This window comes from Rhyacophila brunnea, unplaced genomic scaffold, assembly GCF_057557595.1.
Source record: "Rhyacophila brunnea isolate RB1 unplaced genomic scaffold, BYU_Rbru_1.0 scaffold_2, whole genome shotgun sequence".
Lineage (NCBI taxonomy): Eukaryota > Metazoa > Arthropoda > Insecta > Trichoptera > Rhyacophilidae > Rhyacophila > Rhyacophila brunnea.
This window is the reverse complement of record NW_028232859.1, coordinates 16,701,451-16,723,197: the sequence shown is the minus strand read 5'-3', so window position 1 is coordinate 16,723,197 and position 21,747 is coordinate 16,701,451. Positions and strand designations below refer to the sequence as shown.

General features: G+C 30.8%; 3 protein-coding genes across 3 annotated transcripts; all 3 read right to left on the bottom strand.

Annotated features, from left to right (window-relative positions):
• Positions 1 to 330: 330 nt before the first annotated feature.
• Positions 331 to 6,321, bottom strand: LOC147071967 (uncharacterized). Its single transcript, XM_085946526.1, has 6 exons — positions 6,285 to 6,321; positions 5,598 to 5,725; positions 4,395 to 4,542; positions 3,767 to 3,859; positions 2,356 to 2,507; positions 331 to 558 (listed from the first exon to the last, which is right to left on the bottom strand). Exons 1-6 carry the CDS (start codon positions 6,319 to 6,321, stop codon positions 331 to 333), a joined length of 786 nt encoding a protein of 261 aa, XP_085802652.1.
• Positions 6,322 to 10,208: 3,887 nt separating this feature from the next.
• On the bottom strand, positions 10,209 to 13,226 carry LOC147071966 (uncharacterized). Its single transcript, XM_085946757.1, has 4 exons — positions 12,951 to 13,226; positions 12,176 to 12,511; positions 11,618 to 11,786; positions 10,209 to 10,721 (listed from the first exon to the last, which is right to left on the bottom strand). Exons 1-4 carry the CDS (start codon positions 13,018 to 13,020, stop codon positions 10,523 to 10,525), a joined length of 774 nt encoding a protein of 257 aa, XP_085802883.1. The 5' UTR covers positions 13,021 to 13,226; the 3' UTR covers positions 10,209 to 10,522.
• Positions 13,227 to 17,391: 4,165 nt separating this feature from the next.
• Positions 17,392 to 21,224, bottom strand: LOC147071965 (uncharacterized). Its single transcript, XM_085946522.1, has 3 exons — positions 20,534 to 21,224; positions 19,048 to 19,216; positions 17,392 to 17,548 (listed from the first exon to the last, which is right to left on the bottom strand). Exons 1-3 carry the CDS (start codon positions 21,222 to 21,224, stop codon positions 17,392 to 17,394), a joined length of 1,017 nt encoding a protein of 338 aa, XP_085802648.1.
• Between the last annotated feature and the right edge of the window lie 523 nt (positions 21,225 to 21,747).

Sequence of the window (21,747 nt, the reverse complement as noted above, 5' to 3'; positions counted from 1 at the left end):
CCCCGGCCAGGCCTCGCCTATGCGCATAAAATAAAGGTGCAATAATGCGCTAAGTTTTGATGTATGACAATATCCAAGTCGAAACTATTTTCAATGTGCGACTGGGCTAAGGTTTTTAAAAAAGGCATCATAAGCACTCGGCGCCTGGACAGCCTCCAGAAGAGATGGGTGGACGACGTCAGGACAAGGACGAAAGTTGTGCAGTCAGTGAGTAGTAAGTAGGTATATTAATGCAAAAGTATAGTAGGTACAAAGTTAGATTTCTAGAAACAATAATTTATTATAGATATATGGTATTCCAGTTATAACACTAAGCTAGACAGGATTTCTTTATATTTCATTATTAGTTTGAGCAGCAAGTAACGGACTCCTCGTGCTGAAGTCCTTTTTAATTTCAGTAACTTCGTCAAAAATATCGACTCCGGTCTGGGGAGATGTTACAATTTCTTCCTGGTCGGGAACTTCGGTCGGAAGAACCACTTGCTGAGTGTCACCTTGGCTAGGTTTTTGAAGGGACACACCATCTGCCCCCATTTTTACGCAATCGAAGTGAAGGACCTGGGGAATATAAAAATATCTATAATATTATGGATGGGTATGCAGACAAGAAATGCACTACTTAGAAAGCGTTACATTTTAGGGGTGGTAAATTAAAAAAACGAATCTATGACAACCTTTGCAAGTAGATTTCATGAAGATATTTTTCAGCATTTCCTGTCAAGTAGGTAATTTATTTATGAAAATTTAGACTATAAAAGGGTACCTAGGGGTTGGTATTTTGAGTCTGCTTATGAGCTTATGATCTTTAATATTTTATCCATACCGAAATCAGATTCGATATAAAGAGAAATAATTTTACGTCATACCTAAATACACATTTATTTTTTTAATAAAAATATAAAATACTTTCAAACTGTGAACTATTCTAAAATATTTTCTATGTATTGGATAAAACTTAATAAACTAAATTTTAATGATAAAAATAACAATAAAATAATATATCTAATAATAAGGTAGGATCCCCTAACGAATTCACAATTATTTATAACGTTTTTATTAAATTGTAAGTTTATCTTTGATAAAATATTTCAAAAGTATTAAATATTATAAACAATATGTTTGTTGAAATGTTTTAAGACCTATTGATTAAGACTATACCTCAGCTGGGGCACGGTCTAAAAAGATCGTAACTAGGCGATGCGCGGATTGTGTAAATGACGCGCGCCGAACGAAATATAATTTGTCATATAAATCCAGCATGCGTCCATTTAATGTTCTGTTTATTGTTCTATTCGTAACAATAATAATATATTCATTGACATGTATTCTTTTTCAAGTAAATGGGTAACGTTTCTTAGTCATCTTTACACGATTTAAGAATTAATACCCCCGTCGCCATCACGAAACAAATTGACGTGTTCACAGCTCGACTTTCGCTCTCCGATTGCTAGCCAGTCCGAAATGTCGTCGCACCTATAGTTGAAAATTATTTGCCGTTTCACTGAAGTACCGTTTTAACTAAAACACTTTTAAAATAACAAAATGTAATTGATATCAATAAATTAACTTAAATGGCAAGCTTCGTATTTTTCTGCTAGGTGCCTCTTGTAGGTGGAGCATTCATTACCTTAAGGGGGAGGCATCTACCTACCAGAGGCACCTAGCGGAAAAATACGAAGCTTGCAATTTAAGAGAAGTTTATGATAATTTTTAGTTTCAACTGTAGTAATTAATAAATATGTATCTGAAAACATTAAAAAGAAAATTATTTTTTATTTAAGTCAAAGATAAACGCACAATAATTGTAAAAAAAATGTGAATTTGTTGCATATTTACGTAGGTACACAGTTACGTTATATTACTTTATATTTTATGGTCATATTTATTATTAACATTTAGTTTATTAAGTTTTCAATTTTTTCTCATACAGATTTTTCAATAATTCATAGTTTTAATATTTTTTTATATATATTTAAAAAAATATTTTTATATATAAATATTATATATATATATAAATTTTATAAAAATATAAATGTGTATAACTTGAAATCCTTTTTATTATCAAAAATATGTCTCAAATTGCAAGCTTCGTAGTTTTTCGCTAGGTGCATCTGGTAGGTAGAAGCCTCTCCCTTAATATAACATACTTACCTAATAATTATTTTGGACGCGTACCAATATTTGAAATTAAAAAACGGAAAAAATAAAAAAAGTCGTTGATTGTTTGTAATTCGCCTTCATCCTGACCATTAAATATGATATGACCAGGGATAATATTATGTCGAATTATACGAGATTTTAATGTTTTTTTCTCACAATTATTTTGTGAAAATAAATAAATGAACAAGAAATTACCAGAACCGGAGCTGAAGCTATCCGTGTTTCAAAATCTATGCAAACATGTAGATTTCTGTCCTGAGTGGAGATATCAAAAAGTTTTATGCAGAAGTCTATTCCAGGAATTCCTGCGATCGGAACTGGGATGCATAAAGGCGGGGGATTTTTAGCTGAAAAATAAAAACAAATATTTAAGTTATTTTAGCTAGTAGGTATTATGTACCCTACCTATTCATTTTGATTTGATTCTGCAATCTGAATATTGTAAATAATGTGTGAAAATGAATTTTTGATTGGAGAAAAAATACTATATACATAATGTACCTACATAGTACATAGTATGTTATTATATGGGCTTCGAACTGGAACTGAACCGAAAACCGAAAAAACGTTATTTTTTCGAAACAAAAACCGGAACCGAACCGAAAAAAACGATATTTTTTTTAGGTTCGCTACATGTTCAAACACGCTCGTTAACACAATCTTACTCCCCACCAGCGTTGCATTTTCTACTGAAATTTCAGTAGATCTACTGATATTTTTTTCAATATACTTTTGTATTTATATATTTTTGTTTTAATTCAAAAAATCTACTAGATATTTTGGTATATTTCATATTTGTAATTTAACTGATTATTTTAATCACTAACAACTTGAAAATATTTACGCACGCCTTTAAACACAATGCTTACGGGCCCTTTTAATTAATTTTGTAATTAACGTGTTAATTTGCATTTGAAAAGTAATTAGCAAAAACACAATTTTGTGCGGCCCGTAAGCTATGGGTTAATGTGGATTAAAAATATGACGCTTCTAAATCGACAAAGGAAGCATTGTAACCCTACCCAAGAGCGGCATTTTACCCACTGACATCATTATAATTATAATTTATATTCCTATTTCGTGAAACATAATATTTTATTCTGTTTATGACCAGAAATAAAATTTAATGGGATTAAGAATTGCATTATTGTGTAGCAGATAATCGATCAATAACGTTTCTGTCAAGAATTTCAATCAGTTTTATAGTTGTTATTGTATTTTATGTGTGTAAATTCAGGGCGCAAAGAAAGCATTCACGATCGTGTACAGTGGAGCATTATCATTGGTTTTGGATTGTGGCGCCGGGATATCACACAAGTACCAAAAACTGTTTTAAAGTATGGTAGAAAATATTTTAAAATGAATCACTCGGAGCTTAGCCGAAAACCGGAAAAACCATTATTTTTTCGGTACGAAAACTGGAACCGAACCAATATATTTTATTTTTTTACTTGAACTGTAACGAAACCCGAAATGAAAAAAATAACGATTCGAAGCCCTGATTTTATTAATATCAAAAATCAAAATCGCTACACGCATAAATCGTATATGAGTAGGTATATTATAATAATTATACAACATAAGCCTAAAAAAACAATATCCTTACCTGATAATGGTTGGTGTAAGACATTCACACCGTCCATGCTGACATCTAAATTTATCGCAAACATAGATGGATCATACGTCATGTTTGCACAAGCTGAAAATTGTGAAAATATGTCTATTATATTATAACCGAATCAATCTCATAATATCTAAATACCTACTCTAAACAGTGAATTTAGGTATCTTAACATTATACCTACACTTCATTGACACACGGAATATTTTAAACAATTTTAATTCACTTGGTACCTAAATACCAGCTGGCTGTATTTTTATTACCGATAATATATATTTTTTAATTTATTATTATATTGAATGCCCATGCTCAGTGGCATAGGCCAATATGAACTTCTTAAGATAGAACATAATAAAAAAATATTTACAAACTGAGTGTAAAATTCAATCTAAGATTTGAAAATAAAATCTGGTATCTAACACAAACTACTATTTTGATGTACTTTAACACCCAATGGCGGTTTATCTCACGAGCGATTTCTCATACGTACATCTAAATCTGCCAGTTCCTTGGGCATCCACGTATCAACAACTGCTACTGCTTGATATCTGAATCTATGCATTTGTGGTCGATTACCTATGATAAAATCAGCATCAATTGTATATATACCGACCTTTTCTATTAATATTGAATTGGTTTATTTTGATTCCGGCACAGCACCCACACTGCAGATCTGAGCATGCGCACGCTTCTCCAATAAATGGAAGTCGCAAGGTCTGTCCAGGACGGTACCACGGACGAGGCATCATATCATGAATAGTCTGTAATAATCATCAGATAAAATAGAGCAATGTGCAACATCAAATGCATATTTTTTTTATTAATTGACCCGGGGCTTACACGGTTATCCAATCTTCAAATTCAGTTATAGTCCACTGTTTCGAAGATGAGTTTATAGCCCGAAACAGCTGTCATCAATGTAAATGATTCAATTAAAGTAGAATTTTAAAATTAACTTAAAATATTTTTTATTGTTTAAGGTTTTGTGCTTGCCCTACCGTTGAAGTTTGTCATACAAAAATCAGTTGAAAAATAAATCGACGCGCACATGATACAAAACAAAAAAAATATTATTATTATTATTGTTTACATAGTGACATGGAATTAGTTTTTTATATGAGGCAAATACCTTTAATAATCGTGTAAGTACCTACTGAACACCGATTTCCAATTCGTAATCATTCATGTTTTTAAGCTAAAATAATGCAAGAATTTCGATTTTCATTTATGTTAAACTGTGCGCGTTTGCAGGGCAAAACATCCTATAAGAGATTTTTGGATGGACGCTTTAGATCCAAACGCACGTTTAAAAAAGCAATACCTACGTAAATTGGTAAGATGTGGGATTCAAACCTAAGACTGCAGAAGAAAACAGTGTACGGGGTCTGTTAGTTTATACATTTAAAATATGTAACCGTTAATCTACCTAATTTTCTTATGATTATAGGATTGAAAAATATATACAAAACTTCGTTAATTTTTCATTACCATAAATTAATATAATGGTTGAGCGCTATAGTCCAAAATTCGTACGTATGTGCGATGCAGTTATACAATTTATTAAATATTCAGTTTTGAGAGATACATAATATACAATACTTATTAAAAAATGGGTTCAACAGTGCTAAATCCAATAATATAATGAACAATAATAATTTAAGTAATTTTAAAGGTTTTTCTAGACAGGTCTTCCGTTTGCGGAACGCGTCTGACAGAACCGAAGAATTCAAAAGGGTTCCGGGCCGAAGCGGAAACGTTTCGGAGGCTGAAGAGATACCGACAAACCTTTTAAAAATATAATTATTATTAAAGTAACCTGATTGTCCTTCAAGTTGTAATATACAGACAGCTCGGATGCATCCTCGTATACAATTGCTCGCCGCCAAATGTATTTTCCTAGTTCTTTAACGGCTCTCGTTGAAAAGCCAACATCAGTTTCATCACCTGAAAAAATGTGTATTTTGTACTATTGTTTACAATAACTAACAATTATTTAAAATACCTAAACTTCCTCATAATTGGGCTCAGTGATCGTAATATATTTTCATGAATACATTCATAATGTATTCCGTCGAAATAAAAAAAGCTTCACATTACAATCCAGAAAATATAATGCAGTAAGTTATAACTCAAATATTATTTGAATAAGTGCTGATATAATTCACTCAAATTTGTTTTATTGAAATGGGTGACTAATGTAGAGGTTGGTGGGTATTTTAAAAATAAATATATATGTGCATAAGTATTATATTATATCAAAAATAAATTCAAATCTTACCATATTGAACACCGTCAATTATTCTTATTGACGATACTAACAATAGAACACTCGTGTAAAATCTAATATTTTGGATCATTTCTAAGTATCGTTGAATTTATATTATATGATTGTGTCGTCTGGTAAGTAAAACAAACACTTCCACCTTTGGACAAACTGCAGGGAATTTATATAATAATATGTGGATGAGGCAGAGAGTCACTGTCAACTGATTTTTCAGCTCACTTGTGCGAAGGAAACCGAAAGTAAGATGCCATGCCATGTATAATTATTATAATACTCCTACATGCCTGCAATGTGCATCGTCAGTGCCGTAGGAAACATGGCCACTAGTATAATTATTCTACTTCTGGAAAAATCAGTAAAAAGTGTAACACATATAAAGGCAGTCTGCAGGGAAGAATTTACAGGTACTTTGAGTCCGCCAACGAGTATGAGCCCGCGCTTACAAGGTGAACCGAAATTAAAATTGTAAAACTATATTAAGTACGTATATTAAAGCAACAATTTTCTTTTGATAAAGATTCATTTTTCTCTAAATACATTAGAAAATTGGGTACTGTTCGGTTAAAGCGGATACAGCGGAAAACGCATTTTGAAAATAGCGGATAAACTGGATTATTTGTTAGGTTAACCTAACCTAACCTAAACTAACCCAAACTAACAAATAATCCAGTTTATCGGCTATTTTCAAAATGCGTTTTCCGCTGTATCCGCTTTAACCGCAGTACCGAAAATTGTTTAATTTCCCTAGATAGGTACCGAATTACAAAAAAGATGGTAGGAACCTTTTTAAAATTTACTTTATACAATTCAAATTATTACAATATACTGGTTGTTTTTTTAATGGCAATAGCTACAATCCGGTGTGGACACGTATACAATCCATTGCGTAGGTTCGCGTTCCGGTTCCAAACATATATAAACGGATTAGAAGTTATACTTCTTTGGCGTAACAAAACAAAAAAGCCATTACCTGAGTCTATTAATATTACAGTGGATTAGGTTGATGAAAACATACGCGATTCATATGTGTCTCATATAGCACATGATAATTGTAATTTAATTATTGTATTGGACCAAAACTCATCTTTTCCATACAGCGGTTATAATCGATTCAGAAGTGCCCATGGTGAATTAATGAAAAATCAAATACATGTATATTTATATAAATAAATAAATACACAATCTTTACAATGAAAAATAAATTCACACTCCAATATAAATAAAGTTTTATGAATATAAATTAACAGTGTAGAATGTTAGTCTCCAGAAATTTGTTTATAAACATATAAATTATTTATGATGACATAATATTGGTTATGTTTACAACACGTGCTGTTTACTTGGTTGTATTTAACGGCTAACTAAATGACACTATGCGCATGCGTATGTACCCTTGAGACCGAAATGAATATAATCATAATAATAAATTATGTGTTGCATCGGCGCGCGCAACTTCGTCACACGTCAAAACACACCCTGATCTGTTTTCCCAAACGCGCCAAAAGAAGTATTACTTCAAAAAAAGAAAAAAAATAGGTACCAACAGCTTTTTATAAACTTGCCACATGCTTCCGAAAGCTTTCTGTTATTTTTACGTCCATATATAATATATATTGAAATCATAGTTAGCATGGTGGAGTGACTAGTTTCAACATCTCTAAGATTGAAAATAAGCCCACAGACGTTTAAAAAATACGTTAGTTTTATTACCTACATATTTTAATCCATTTGCGTAAAATACGGAACTTGCGACTCAAGAAAAACCTTCACTGACATTTCCAGATCCAATTTATTGGTTGATTATATTCTTGAGATACTTATAATATTTACGTAGAATATTATTTGTGATCAAAAATTTCACAAATTTTATCTAATTATCTGTGGCACTGTCCACATTTTTTTTTACTGATATCATGTGCTTATAATAACTTATTACTTTTTATGACTTAAATTTAAACTCCAATCTTCTCTTTAACACTAAAAGGCCAACATAAAATAAACATTATTAGTATTAACAAAAATAACAGTTTTTTCAATTTTATATTTAGGGTTTCACCATAATTTCGTTTCATAAATTAAATTAATATATTGTTTAATAATTCTATTTAAAACAGGATGCAAAAAACATTTTTAGAAAAACAAATTCAGAACAGAATTTAACTTTAAAGAAATCCTAGTCTGGATTTAAAAACGTGACTATTTATTTTTCTTAAATATTGATTTAATAATTTTGCTTTCCTATGAAAAATTACTTAATTAAAATTGACTAAATTTGATCACATTAAACATGATGGATGTTGTTTGGGTTGTGTGGTTTTAATCTGTGGCAGTATGTAAAATACTTTTCCCCTTGGCAATAATTTATTTTTCTGGTCCTGGGCTATAAAAATTTTATCTTTATTTTATCCAAGCCCGGCTATTATTATTCTTAATTAAATTTTATTCAATGCTGAACACCGGAGAATCTTTAGAAAGATAAAAAGTTATTATTAAGATCCCATTTGGTTAACAATTGTTTACAGGATTTTCCTTATAGTATCTATGATTATGAGGCTTTTCCAAGATATCTACTTTCTCTTTTATCATCACTGTCATGCATCAAAGCATAATATGTTTTCACTTTATTTAATTTAATCATCTAATATAATAAACATCTACCATAAATAATATTTTATTGGCCAATAAATAAACTACAGGATAAATTATATAATCATATTGAGATCATTTTATCCGATAAAATAATTTAACTTCTTTTAAGAAGGTGTCAATTTTTTACTCACACTTTTCTTTATTTTTGGTTTTCCTGTTGATTATTACTAAACGTCTTAAGACGTCAAAAATATGTTTTCTAAGTGTAAACATGTTAGAGACAAGAATATATAAACGTGAAAGAAACAAAAGTACAATTTAAATGGCTTTGTTTTTTTAGTGGGTACTTCCTTTCACTGGGAAGCGTTTGACTAATATACTGTAATCTTAATAGGCTATATAATATATATTATGTATTCATGAGCTAAACAGTTCAAAACTAATGTGGTATGTTTTTATCACACGTTCTGCCCATTATGAGATTTTAGGGAGCGAGAATAAGACGTGACTTTGAAGAGAAACTAAACACTATTATTTCTCTCACAAAACTAAACAGTAGGTACCTATTTATATACCAATATATTATATATTATAACTTATTATTTCATTATAAACCAAGACTTTATATGGAATTTTATTTGGACTCTATACACGTCATTTTCTATTAAAATAGCATTTGAATATCGCATAATTTACTACTATATGAATAAATAAATGTTTTTCTACACTTACTATAATAATTACAAAAGTCTACAAACCTCTACGCTGCGTAGACCACTAAACTTAATAGATAATGGTATAACAATTATTCATCATACTCTATCATTTATCATTAATTCTGTTCAAAGATCCTATAAATTTCATTTAACCTTTGTCTGTCTCCATTAAATAATATGTAATAGTAAATTAATACAATACCATTTCAAGCAAAGCTACGACGTTATTGAAGATTTTTGACGAGGAATGGTGAATGATTTATCGAATCCATCGTATCGCATCTTTTATATAAAAAACACATTTTATCAGATACGAGATTCAAACCCACACCCAACGAACACTAATTAAAAAATCTGTTCATTAATTGAATTCTTATAATATAATAAAATTCTAATAGAGAAAAGGTTTGCATGCTTGTCTCCAAATTCCGTGGGCTGTTATTATAATGTAACTTTAGGCTCACGTTATAGACCCAATGGGTTGAGCAATGGCGAATAACTATAATAATATTGAGTTACTTCCATACTCTATGATTCCAGATGGTTCATCGTAAATCCAAACCGTAATACACATTTTATGTTGTATTTATCTAGGTACCCAGCACTATTATTGAATTAGACATTCATCAAAATACTGTAAGCTAAAAGGTTCAATGTGCTACAAGAATTCATGTGGCTAGGAAAAATAAAATAAAACCAGGCAAGAATGTGAGTTTTTTTTAGATAATAATGAAATGAACGGAAATTGGTATAAAATAGCTGACTGAATATATTGAGTCCTGTATCATAAATACGACTTTTTCGATACATTAATAATAATTATACACTGTTTGGTTTTCAATAATTTTAAACATTTATTCATTATAACCCCTATATTATCTCAATTTAACTTTTTTATAACTTTTTGCTTTATTTATTCCAGTAATTCAATTTTGGAATACATTTTTATCTAGTGTTATCGTCTTTACGTGCAGGTACTATCTGAAATAGATAATATACTAAGTAGGTATATCAAAAGTATGGCTTATTCATTTATTTATTTATGTTTACTTTAATGATTTCAATAAATAATACGATTAACATTTTCAAACAATAATATATTAGGTATCTTATAAGATCCTGGTAAATAAATAATTATCATCGATATGTATTTTAATTATGATCTATCGGTTTTATTGTTTTCGGTTGTTTTTTGATCATGTCATTAACAAACGATCTGACGACATTTTCATCGTAATCTCCAATATCGTCGCCTCCTGAATCTATAACAGCGTCGACACCACCAGCCACTCCAGGAAGTACACCGCCTCCGTCTTCAGGCTTTACTATTGCGACGCCTTCAGATCCCATTCTGAAAAATAGAAAACGTAGTAGGTAGATACCAAATTAGTAAAATGTTTCGTTTTCGATGACTATGTACGTATATTGACGGTTCGACTATTATCAGAGTTGCCATTAGTAAATGTACCTATGACTATGACCTAAAAATAATCTAATATGGATACCTATTTATGACACGAAAAATCTTTATTAATTATTATCATAGGCACTATATTAACTAAATAACCAATTATGGTGTTTAATATGTTTTAAGAACAGATATCAAGCCCTACAATGGAATTCAATCAATATCAAAATTAATCATACCACTTACTATATTTTTATATTATATCCTTGTTAAATGCATGACATAAAAAAACTTACTAAGTATATTAAAAAAACGAAAATTTTTTGTTAGTTTTATATATAAAATGAACAAATATATATTTTTAGCAGAGTGCGTATTTCAATTACTCGTCTGTTAAAAAAATACATTTTTTCATTTGATCTAAAGTAAGAACCTGAATGTTCGGAGTAATGGCTAACAACCGTTATACGTCAGAAAGAGTATATTGAAATATCCCATAATAATCTGTGTGTGCTATACCTACTCTGCTCAGAATTTCGCTGTTTTTAGAAAATCATATTGTATCTAAAATCATATAAAAAATAAAAGAAAATATGTTTTTTATAATTATTATAAACATAATAATAATTTTCAAAATACTGCTTGATCTGCTTCAAAGTATGTTAACGGTAACTTTATTTCTGTCATAAATATTCATTATGCTAATCATATTAATAAAATTAAATAATAATACTGTATATTTGGTTAACCGCAACAGTAGATCCATGTGTTTATTTTTATTGTTTTAGCTTTTTTAATTAATTTATAGATGTATAGCTATTTTAAAAAAAAACGCTAACCTTAGGCAGTCGAATGAGATGGAGAAGAGCTCGTAGTAGTCCCATCTGCCCTCCATTCCAAGACACATGTGAAGGTTTCTGCCAGCAAAGTAGACGTTGGAAAATTTCGCACAAATTTTTAGACTCGATATCCGTGGCAGTCTAATGCAAGCTGGTGGCGGATTTTTTCCTACAAATATAATTATTACATACATTAAATTAATATTTCTACATAGGTAATATTATATCAAAATCTGGAACAGGCGTATAAAAAAATCAATTTTCATTTATAGTTTTCTAATCTTTTTAGTTACACCTTTATAAAAATGACGAAAGGCTCAAAATTTAATGTAATGCCTAATAATAGAATGCGGATCAAATCACATTTTGTCTTATTAAAGTTTTCAATTACAATGAAAAAAAGAATAACGTTGTTAATTTTAAAAAGCTTTGAGAAAATATAAATGTGTGGAGGTTTATTTTCGGGTGGTTGTTTTTCACAATTGCTATTATATTTCGAATGTCTCAACGCGAATAATAAACTGTTTTAAAATTCTCAGGTTTAAAATATTTCTTTACCTGAAACCTTATTCTGGTACATGACTCTTTTATTGAGAAGCATGGAGACGTCAAAGGAGAAGTCTTCGGGTGAATAAACGACCTTTACGCAAGCCTTCTGCTGCAACAGGTCGAGGATAGGACCCGTACAGCACATGCATATTCCAGTGTTGCATGTACACGGTGTACCTCCAGGTGCTGGTGTTGTCGATGAAGTCTGCTTGGGCTTCTTCTTCTTCCTGCTCACTCCAACCTTGCGACTCGTCTCGATGCTCGGAAACGGAAGGATCTCATATTCTGGTATATCTTCGATGAGAAACTGTCGGTCTTCTCGAGTTTCAATCTCATTGTGATGATCTAAAAGATAGAAATATTAAATTATCTTAAACATCTATTTATCAAAAAGCTAATCGTTTTGTATAAATAATATTAAATTATTTACATGATTTTTTTGTGTTGATTATATATTATTTTCATGCTTCCAAAAATGGAGGAAAAACTATTATAGATACTTTATATTATTTGTATAATTTCACTTTAAGTAACACTGCTATTACAAATCCATTTAAAAGTTAAATCTATAATATTATTCGTGCGTGAAAGTGTCTCGTAAACTCTGCTTATGTATGTAGGTATAATATTAAAAGTTGTAATTAAGCCGTAAATATATGTCGCGATGTAAATTTGAATAGCCTAGTTTTCACATCGGTAAATGCCGCGCGGCTTTGTTTATCGACAGTGACAAATAAAACGAATTCAAGACACGGCACAAAAATCAGCTGCGGCCCGCTCTCACCTGCGATCGTCCAGGTGACGATACAATAATAATTGATCGCGACGAGCAATACACAGGCCGCGGCGCGCATTTCACTCCATCAACACTACTGGGCCGGAGATCACCGTCCGCCACTTTCGACACGCGTTCCAAGAAATTGGTGACACCGTTTCGGGGATCCGGTCGACAATGAGCGGAGGAATCGGATCGGACACGTCAACAAACCGTCGACCCGACGCGAGACGCGACTGAACGGTGTCCGTTCAACTTGTGCTCCACATGCGACACGATTGGAGAACCGAGTTGTGTTATTAATATCGAGATGCGGATACTGGTGTGCTTACCGACGGGCTGGCTTGAGACTTCGGCAGAATTTCATATTGCCCTTTCCACTAGAATCTGATAATCCTACTTTGTCTATATGATATTAATTATTATTGCCAAATTCGATAATAATAATTATAATATTAGTTGTGTAAGAAAATTTTGATTCCCTTATTTTTAACATTCTTTACGTAACATTTCAGAAGTATCATAAATTAAAAAAAATACAGTTTTCTGGAATCTATCAAATGTGTGATTGATTGTTAATAGACAAATAAAATGTCAGTACCTACTTCCAATTCGAGAAAACAAACTAAAATTATTTTATTTTATTATTTCTCTGACGCCGACGGTGGCCGCGCGGCTTAAGCGTTGGACTATCACGCCGTGGGTCCCAGGTTCGAATCCTGGATCTGGTAAGTACACATATTGTTTTTCAATTTGCGTGTGAGTCAGGGTATGGACCTAATAGGTTGAGCAAGTGGCTGACATCCATTTCTCGTAAAAAACAAAATCTGTTAATACAAACCTCTACTCTGTGGAGGCTCATATGATCCTATTAGGATCGGACATGGTCGGGGAAAAAAATCTTATAAGTACATATGTTACACCTACTCTTATGTTTTTATAATATTATATATTATACCTACCTACTATTATATCGTATACCCTGCTGGACCAGGATAATTCTTACGTGCCTAATTTAATGGTATCACATAAATGCAATTCACCAACTGAGGGGCACTAAACTATCAAAAGACCGCCCTTAAACGTGGTGGATCGACAAACTCAACAAATTTTGTGGTAAAACATGGCGAGGGTGACTAGAGTTTGAGAAAAGTACATGGAATGAAAGGAGGCCATCATCAGCTGGCGATGACATAATTATTATTATATTAATTATAATAAATACTACAATAATCTTCCTTAAAATAATAAGTGAAGAAATATGTAATACGAATTAAAAAATATTTGCTTATTAGGTATTTACTTCGAATGCAGCTCTGTGCAAGATTCTGTTAAGAGGGGATTGAGAATTGAGCAGAAGAAGAATCTTCGCGTCCATTTCAACGTGGACTGAAACCAGAAACCAGTTTAACATCAAAAGTAATTTATCGTTTTTTTTTCTCTTCTGAAATAATAACAGTCCACAGTCATTTTATAATCGATTTCCTCCAGATATTTTTGATAGGTACCATGCGAAAGTATACACCAAGTATAATTATTTCTCATCAATATATACTACAATAATACAATGTTCTTTCAGCATTATTTACGGTAAAAAAATAATACTTACTGAAAACAAAAATATGTAGAAATGTTATCCAAGAACCTTCTGAAAACAACGCCATTACATTTTTTTTTCTATAAAAATTATATCAAATTCTGTGTAAGGTTCGATAGTTTGACAGGAAATAAGAAAAACTGGGAGGAGCACCTAACGAGACAGCAAATACTGTCAGAGATAGCGGTCTTAGAAAATAGTATACTTACTAACTTATTGTACTCGGGAAGAAATGGTATCTTACCTTATCAGTGACATCACATGGGGACTGGCAGGGTATCACGCGTTGCTTTGGGGCGGCAGATTATAAAAGGTGGCAAATAATGGAACGAATATATTTTTCTTAAATTATTAATAACCATATCCTTGCTTTTTCGTATAAGGTGTTTATTAGTAATTTTGAACAAGCATAAATACTCAGACTTTGAGTAAATCACATAAAAATATTTATTGTGTCCTGACCGGGTATCGACCCGAACTGTTGAGAGTAGTGGCGGTTTCCAAAGCAGGCGATGTAGTCGCTTTGTTAAAAAGTCCCGACATCATAGTTTTATAAATTATGAAAGCATAAAAAATCCTTGCAACCTACCTATCCTATTTTTTGTATTGTATTGTAACATTCAAAATTTTTACAAAGGTTTCTCCAATCAAAGTCGCATCAGACAACTATGTGCCTCAAAATACTGTGTTTTGAAAGTAGTTTTCGAGAAAATGCTATAATCTTCAGTAAGTTATATTGTGTGCTTATGTCATTTTTTAAAAGATTTTTTTTTTTCATTTTTTTGTTTAAAATATTCAAAAATAATAAAATACATAGGTAGCTAGATTTTTACAATTAATAGGGATGACATTCTAAGCCTGCTTATGGTCGTCACTTTGTCTTGGGACGTCACTGTACTTTATTATCACTATGGTTAAAGCTAATGAAGGAAAAAAATCATAATATGTAATACTTAATAATAATATGATTCATTTACTTATTGTAATTATTTTCTACAAAAGTGCATATAAACTAATATTATTATGCATGATAAAAAATTCGCAAAAAGGGCCCACATGCTCAGCGTAGGTCAAATGGAGCTTTTATGGTATTTTCAGAGCATAACCCTGGACACTCCTTAAACGTTGTAGATAATCTATTTATATAATTTTGAAGTCTTATTATCCTTTATATTTATGACTGCATAAAGTATTTTTATTACATAAAATAAAACCTCTCGCTCTAATGTTTTAGATTATAGTCATATTTCAGTACATCCATGTACAGTGGTGTTAAGATTTTTTATATCTATTAATTTTTAAAAGCATTTATAAAACCATTAGTAAAATTTATGTCAACATTATTATTATTACATTACATTATATTATAGTGACATATTTACGATAAAAAATTATATTTTATAATCTTTGTGATCCCAAATTTGACAAGAATAATCATTTTATTATTCAAAAAATGGGCACGATTAACACATTTAAAGATAATTCTAAAGACACTGATTATAAGCTATGTCTTTGCCCATTCAAATGTGATAAACATCCTACGAATAATGATTGCTTTATAATAATTATTGACCTAAGAATAAAGTAGTATTTTTTTGAAATACGTCATTTTTATTGGCATTTCCCAATGGTTAAGCTACAACATACGGCCGTAGCCATAAATTGACAAACGATAAATGAAGTAGGGAGTAAGATCATAGTAACGCGCGTGTTTTAACATTTACCGTTTTTTAAAAAATATATTTTTTTTTGGTTATATTCAAGTTCATGTAAGTTACAATAAAAACTCTTGGAGTGATCCGTGACGTCGGTTAGTAATATTTAAAATACAAAAGCTGATCACCGGTAGTTACTGAATTTGAATTAGGTGCCATTAGTTAAAATTTATCGCAATTAAGTATGGCGCCTATAGCATAGTGGTATATGTGCATCTACGATGCAGGTTCGATTCCTGCTGGATGTCTTACTTTTTTAAAATAAAAAATTTCTATTCGTTATAATATATTTTCTCAGAAATGTTTTCAAAATATGTATGTTCGATAAATTATTTAATTACCTATATTGTAATTTGAAGATCGTAACTAACTTATCAAGCACGCGGCTAATTAACTGAAAGCCGTGCAATATTATTTTATTTAATTTAGTTTTGTTTAAATAACAAAAACACAGGTCATGCATATATTATGGATACATTTACAATAATAAATGATTAAGTTGTTGAGTTTGTGCTCGTCATTATCCATTTTATATTCACAAACTTTTGGGTCAAAAAGTCGGATTCATAATAATATAAATATCACCAGTAATATTTTAGAATAAATTATGATAATTTTAATGAGAACTATTTTGTCTAGTCTGAGTAACAGAATTCAGTTGGTGATTATATTAGGAAAACCGTTACTTACTCAATTAATTCAACTTTATTTTGAGGTTTTGGAGACAGGTTAACAAATTATAATGCTTATGCAAATATTTAAATAAATATTTTATTCAATAAATAAATAATTTATAATTTATTATAAAACGAAACATAGGTATATTATTTTCATGCCGTTTGGGCAAATCATGACAATTAACTACGACCACAATCTTCACCTCTTTGACAGTTGGGGTTTTTTTCACATTTATCTTTTTCGAAATGAACTATCTTTATTGTTTTATATGTATGTCAATAATTAGTTATGCATCAAAAATAAACTTTTGTGTCAATTCAAAATTCCAACTCTAGTAAAATATTAATAGCAGTTTTGATGTTATCATATTTTACCCAAAAGCCATCTACTTTTTAACTTACAATAAAATTACTATTAGATTATTTTTAATTCTTAGTAAAATTCTAAGATATTATATTATTTAAAAAATATCATCGAAGAACCCTCCTCCATCTTCATCACTAACATCGTCTGAATCACTGAATAGTCCAAATAAACCTCCGTCTTGTTGAGCTGGCCTGTTTGCCGGGGTAGCTCTTTCCGGGTCCAATCCTGTCTGAATTCCTCCGGCACCAAACCTAAAGGAAAATATCATGATTAATTATAAAAATCTTGAAAAACAAACCGTGAAATTTTGTTTTATCTGTCAGCGATATAATAACTCAAAAACTGATTGTGTTCCATTTTCGGATTGAATAATTTTTTTATGACTACAAGTACTTGTAGTTTTGACAGCAATTATTGTGGAAAGATTTTAGTGTAGTTTTGTTTGTTATAATATTGTGAATTTTGGCAAAAATAAATCGAATCTAATCTTAATAACAATTTTTATCTTTTTTCACTTTAATATAATATTTAGGTTCTCCATATGTACCTTAAGTTTTATTCAACGTATCTGTCATAATATATCATCACAGTCAGTGGCGAAATGCGGTCTCTATGAGGGGAGGGCTTTTTTCATAAAGTCGATATTACAGATTTTCTAAACATACTTTTAAGATAACTCGAATGAATCATTCTATTATTTTAGGTATGTAGCTGATAACTCTCATTTTCTGAACAGAATATCTTACACTTTTCTTATAAATTTGTTCCTTCCAAAAAATGTGCTTGTATGATATGACATATTTTCAAGTTTTAAGTTTTTAAATTGTTAAAAGTATTTCATAGAATACAATTTATAATTTAAAAGAAATTGCGTAAAATTTTGAGTATTTTTTTAAATAAATTATATTTTATATGTTAGTACGTAGTATGGGTATAGGTACATATCAGCTTACCCATTTTTTAAACTATCAAAAAATAATAACTACATTACTAGCATTAATATTGTGACCCAATAAATTATATAATAGTATGATTTAGAGCAGCGATAGCAAATACGTGGCACGCGTGCCGTGTTGGTTTTATTACACATGGAGATAAAAGTCGCTGTGGCTTATGCTCTAAAATTATTGTATTTCGAACATCTTCTTTTAAGGGCCATGTTGAAACTCATTATACAGAAATTGTAATAAAAACAGTGCCGAAAGAAAATAATTGATTTCTCAATGCTTTTAAATATGGCTAAAAATCAATCAGCCTGATATAAAAAGCCTCTCAAATAACATGAAACAAAAAGCCTCAAATATAAATCAGTATGTTATTAAATGTTTTTATATTTCCTTATTTTCTTTCATCATTTATGTGTATACTTTTTTTATATCTTCAATAAACAATATATTTACCAATGTACTTAATTGTTTTTTTTTGTATTCAATAAATATGATTTAGATTATATCATATGTACACCTAAAAAGAAATGGCACGCGCCACGACTTTAAAAAATCGGCTTATTTTGGCACGCCGACCAAATCCTATTTGATACTCCCGATTGAGAGTGAAATGAAATAATTGAAAACGTCCATGTTTTATCTCTGTAATTAAATATTATTTAATATGACGTCGTATCAAAACTTGTCTTTTGTATATAAAACGATTTTTTAACAATGTTCCGTGTATATTTAGTGAATTATTTTTGATGTTTATGATTTTTTTTCAATGTTGGTGATAATTTGGTCAAATGGAAGATCCTTACTTGACGCAGTTGAAGTTCCAAGTGACAAGATCGAATCCGCCGACGCCGGCGTCGAGGTCTACGCAGAGGTGGACATTCTGATCACGGAAGTGGACATTCTTCACCTGCGCACAAATGTCCAGGAAGGGTGCGCGAGGAGGAGTGAAGCAAACTGGCGGTGGATCGCTGACTGGAAGCAAAAATTGTAATCAAATAGTTGAAGATTTACATTAATATAATGAGTAGCTGTCAGTCGTCAGATGATCAAAAATTTAAAATGGTGTCTCGAAACAGTTTTAAAGCAGTCATATAAATTATTCAAAGCATAACACAATTATTCCTACATCGTGAAGGCCTATGTTATATCCACACATATAGATACCTACTTACTTGTACAAAACAATAAAATACTAATGTAAGAGTATTACGTGAAATCACTCTCATCTTCATTAGTAATTGGACAGAAATATAGTTTATTTAACTAGGTACCTACGTTGTAAGTCAGAATTTATGATGACCTCAAAATCTCTAAACCCACCATTGGTGGCTGTTATTTAAAAAAATCTACGTTTTTTTTAATATTATAATAATATGTCGTCGTAAAACCTCTACATCAATAATTAAATAAATATACGAAATAAAAAGAATTCAACCCAGATAGCGGTACTGACAGTATCACAAAATTCGTAATATAAATTATTAGGAACTATTCAATAATATAAAAAAGTACCTAAGTAGCAGAATTATTTCCTGGAATTAATCTCACTCTATGAGTATACTTTTATACACCAATCTTTATTTGTGATGATATCATTGATTATACCAAGAATAATAAACGCAGCCAACAATATACTCTAGGTCCCAAAATGTTACGATAATATTTCAGGACCTATTAAAATATTTTCGCGAAATAAACTTTCACTTCACAAAAATAAATCAATCAATCAGCCATTAATTTACATAATTCTAAAACAAATCATAATGATATCCTATTAGAAAAAATATTGATTTCGGGCACAAATATTTTTTCTATTTTTTTCCAACGGGTATGTTTATGGTGTATTTCACAATTATGTATGTTCCATAAATAATGCTACATTCTTGTGTCTTGCTAATTATTCATTGAATAAATAAATTGTTTAATAGCCACCATTAATCTCACGATACCTGAGCGGTAGCGTGTCAGCTTATAATGTCGTGGGACCCGGGTTCGAATCCCGGATCTGGAAAAAAATTACCTACATGTTTTTGTACCCAGAATATGAACCTAATAGGTTGAGCAAGTGTATATCATTACTTTCTCAATAAAAAAAATGTTAAAACAACCTCCACTCTATGGAAGCCTATGATCTTCTTAAGATCGAACATGGTTTTAAAAAAAATAGTCCCTCCATACCAAAAACTCACCAAATACAATTTTGGCTAAACTTTATGTAGTAGATGATAAATAATTTGATCTAGTGAAATACCAAGGGATATATTGGTTGAAAAATAAGGTTATACTAACTTGGTAATTTTCTTTGTGTGAGCACCCTTCCATTCATCGTCATCTTCATTTCAAAAGAAAACTCTTCCGGCAAAAATGCAATATTCGCGCATCCTTTTTGTCTGAAAATCGTAGCGCAGCAGCCGCAAGCTCCATTCAAGCAAACGCACGGGGAGCGGCTTGTCTGCACCAATACAGAATTGGCAGGGTCGGCTGGGTCGGATGCAGCACCACCGGGTGGAGCGCCAGGAAGTGCAGGTACCGCATCCTGAGCACCCGCCACTACATCAGCCACTGGAGCCTCGGCAATCACTTCTTCTTGAGGCAAAGTTTCAACAATCTCCGCTTCCGAGGTGATCTGCGTTAAATTGTCTTCTATCGAGCTATCTACTCCAGGTAAGAGTATTTCCAATTCTATTTCATGACTCGGTTTCTTAATGGGCGTTGTTTGCAAAATTTCTTCCACATATGTCTCAGTCAAATCGTTGTTATTTTGAATGATGGGATCCAAAAGAATACCGGTATCATTTTTTGGCGGTAAAATTGCTTCGTCTATGTTTTGATTGGTTATATTTTGGATATCATTAATTATTGGCGGTAAGACTGCTTCTTCTATTATTTGAACATTTATATTTTGAGTTTTATTTAAATGATATTCCGGTATCGTATAATTCGCATCTAAATCATCGCCGATTGCTTTTTTAGCAGGCATGTAGTTTGTCAAAACTATCTGATTCCATAGGTGTAATGGAATTCTTATTTCCTTGAAGTTTTCCGTAGATTTCGTGATAGTGAATTCTAAAAGAAACAACATACGTGGATACGTCTTAATCTTCATATTATTTAATTTAATGTATATTCAATCAATGACTGATACACAAAAATTACGATTATCCAGTCCATAAACACAAATAAAGTTTTAATTATAAACCAAATCTTCTAAATAATAACTAATATTAAATTTTAGCTACATTTTTATAGAAACTTTATAAAAAAATGCCTGTAGAGATTTTTGACACACTGCTCTTGCTTTTATGATATTTTTTTATAGAATAGAAATAAGTACAGCCTCATGCTGTTTAATATTAAAAATGCATTCTTATTTCTTAAAATAAATTAACAAATTGATAGCCAAGCCTGGAAAATGGCATATAATTTCATTTGCTTTTTTAATTCATAATATAATTTATAGAAATTAATATGTATATTAATTTTCATAAAATACTAATGTTAAT

Excerpts from the sequence above, each read along its gene's own strand:
- LOC147071967 (XM_085946526.1), bottom strand. The coding sequence starts at position 6,321 with ATGGCATGGCATCTTACTTTCGGTTTCCTTCGCACAA. Across the intron at positions 4,543-5,597 it reads ACAACTTGAAGGACAATCAG|ACTATTCATGATATGATGCC; the intron begins GTTACTTTAATA and ends TGATTATTACAG. Across the intron at positions 3,860-4,394 it reads ATTCAATATTAATAGAAAAG|CTTGTGCAAACATGACGTAT; the intron begins GTCGGTATATAT and ends CACAATTTTCAG.
- LOC147071966 (XM_085946757.1), bottom strand. The coding sequence starts at position 13,020 with ATGCGCGCCGCGGCCTGTGTATTGCTCGTCGCGATCAATTATTATTGT. Across the intron at positions 11,787-12,175 it reads GTACCAGAATAAGGTTTCAG|GAAAAAATCCGCCACCAGCT; the intron begins GTAAAGAAATAT and ends TTATATTTGTAG. Across the intron at positions 10,722-11,617 it reads ATCTCATTCGACTGCCTAAG|AATGGGATCTGAAGGCGTCG; the intron begins GTTAGCGTTTTT and ends TCTATTTTTCAG.
- LOC147071965 (XM_085946522.1), bottom strand. The coding sequence starts at position 21,224 with ATGCCTGCTAAAAAAGCAATCGGCGATGATTTAGATGCGAATTATACG. Across the intron at positions 19,217-20,533 it reads CACACAAAGAAAATTACCAA|TCAGCGATCCACCGCCAGTT; the intron begins GTTAGTATAACC and ends TTTTGCTTCCAG. Across the intron at positions 17,549-19,047 it reads TGGAACTTCAACTGCGTCAA|GTTTGGTGCCGGAGGAATTC; the intron begins GTAAGGATCTTC and ends ATTTTCCTTTAG.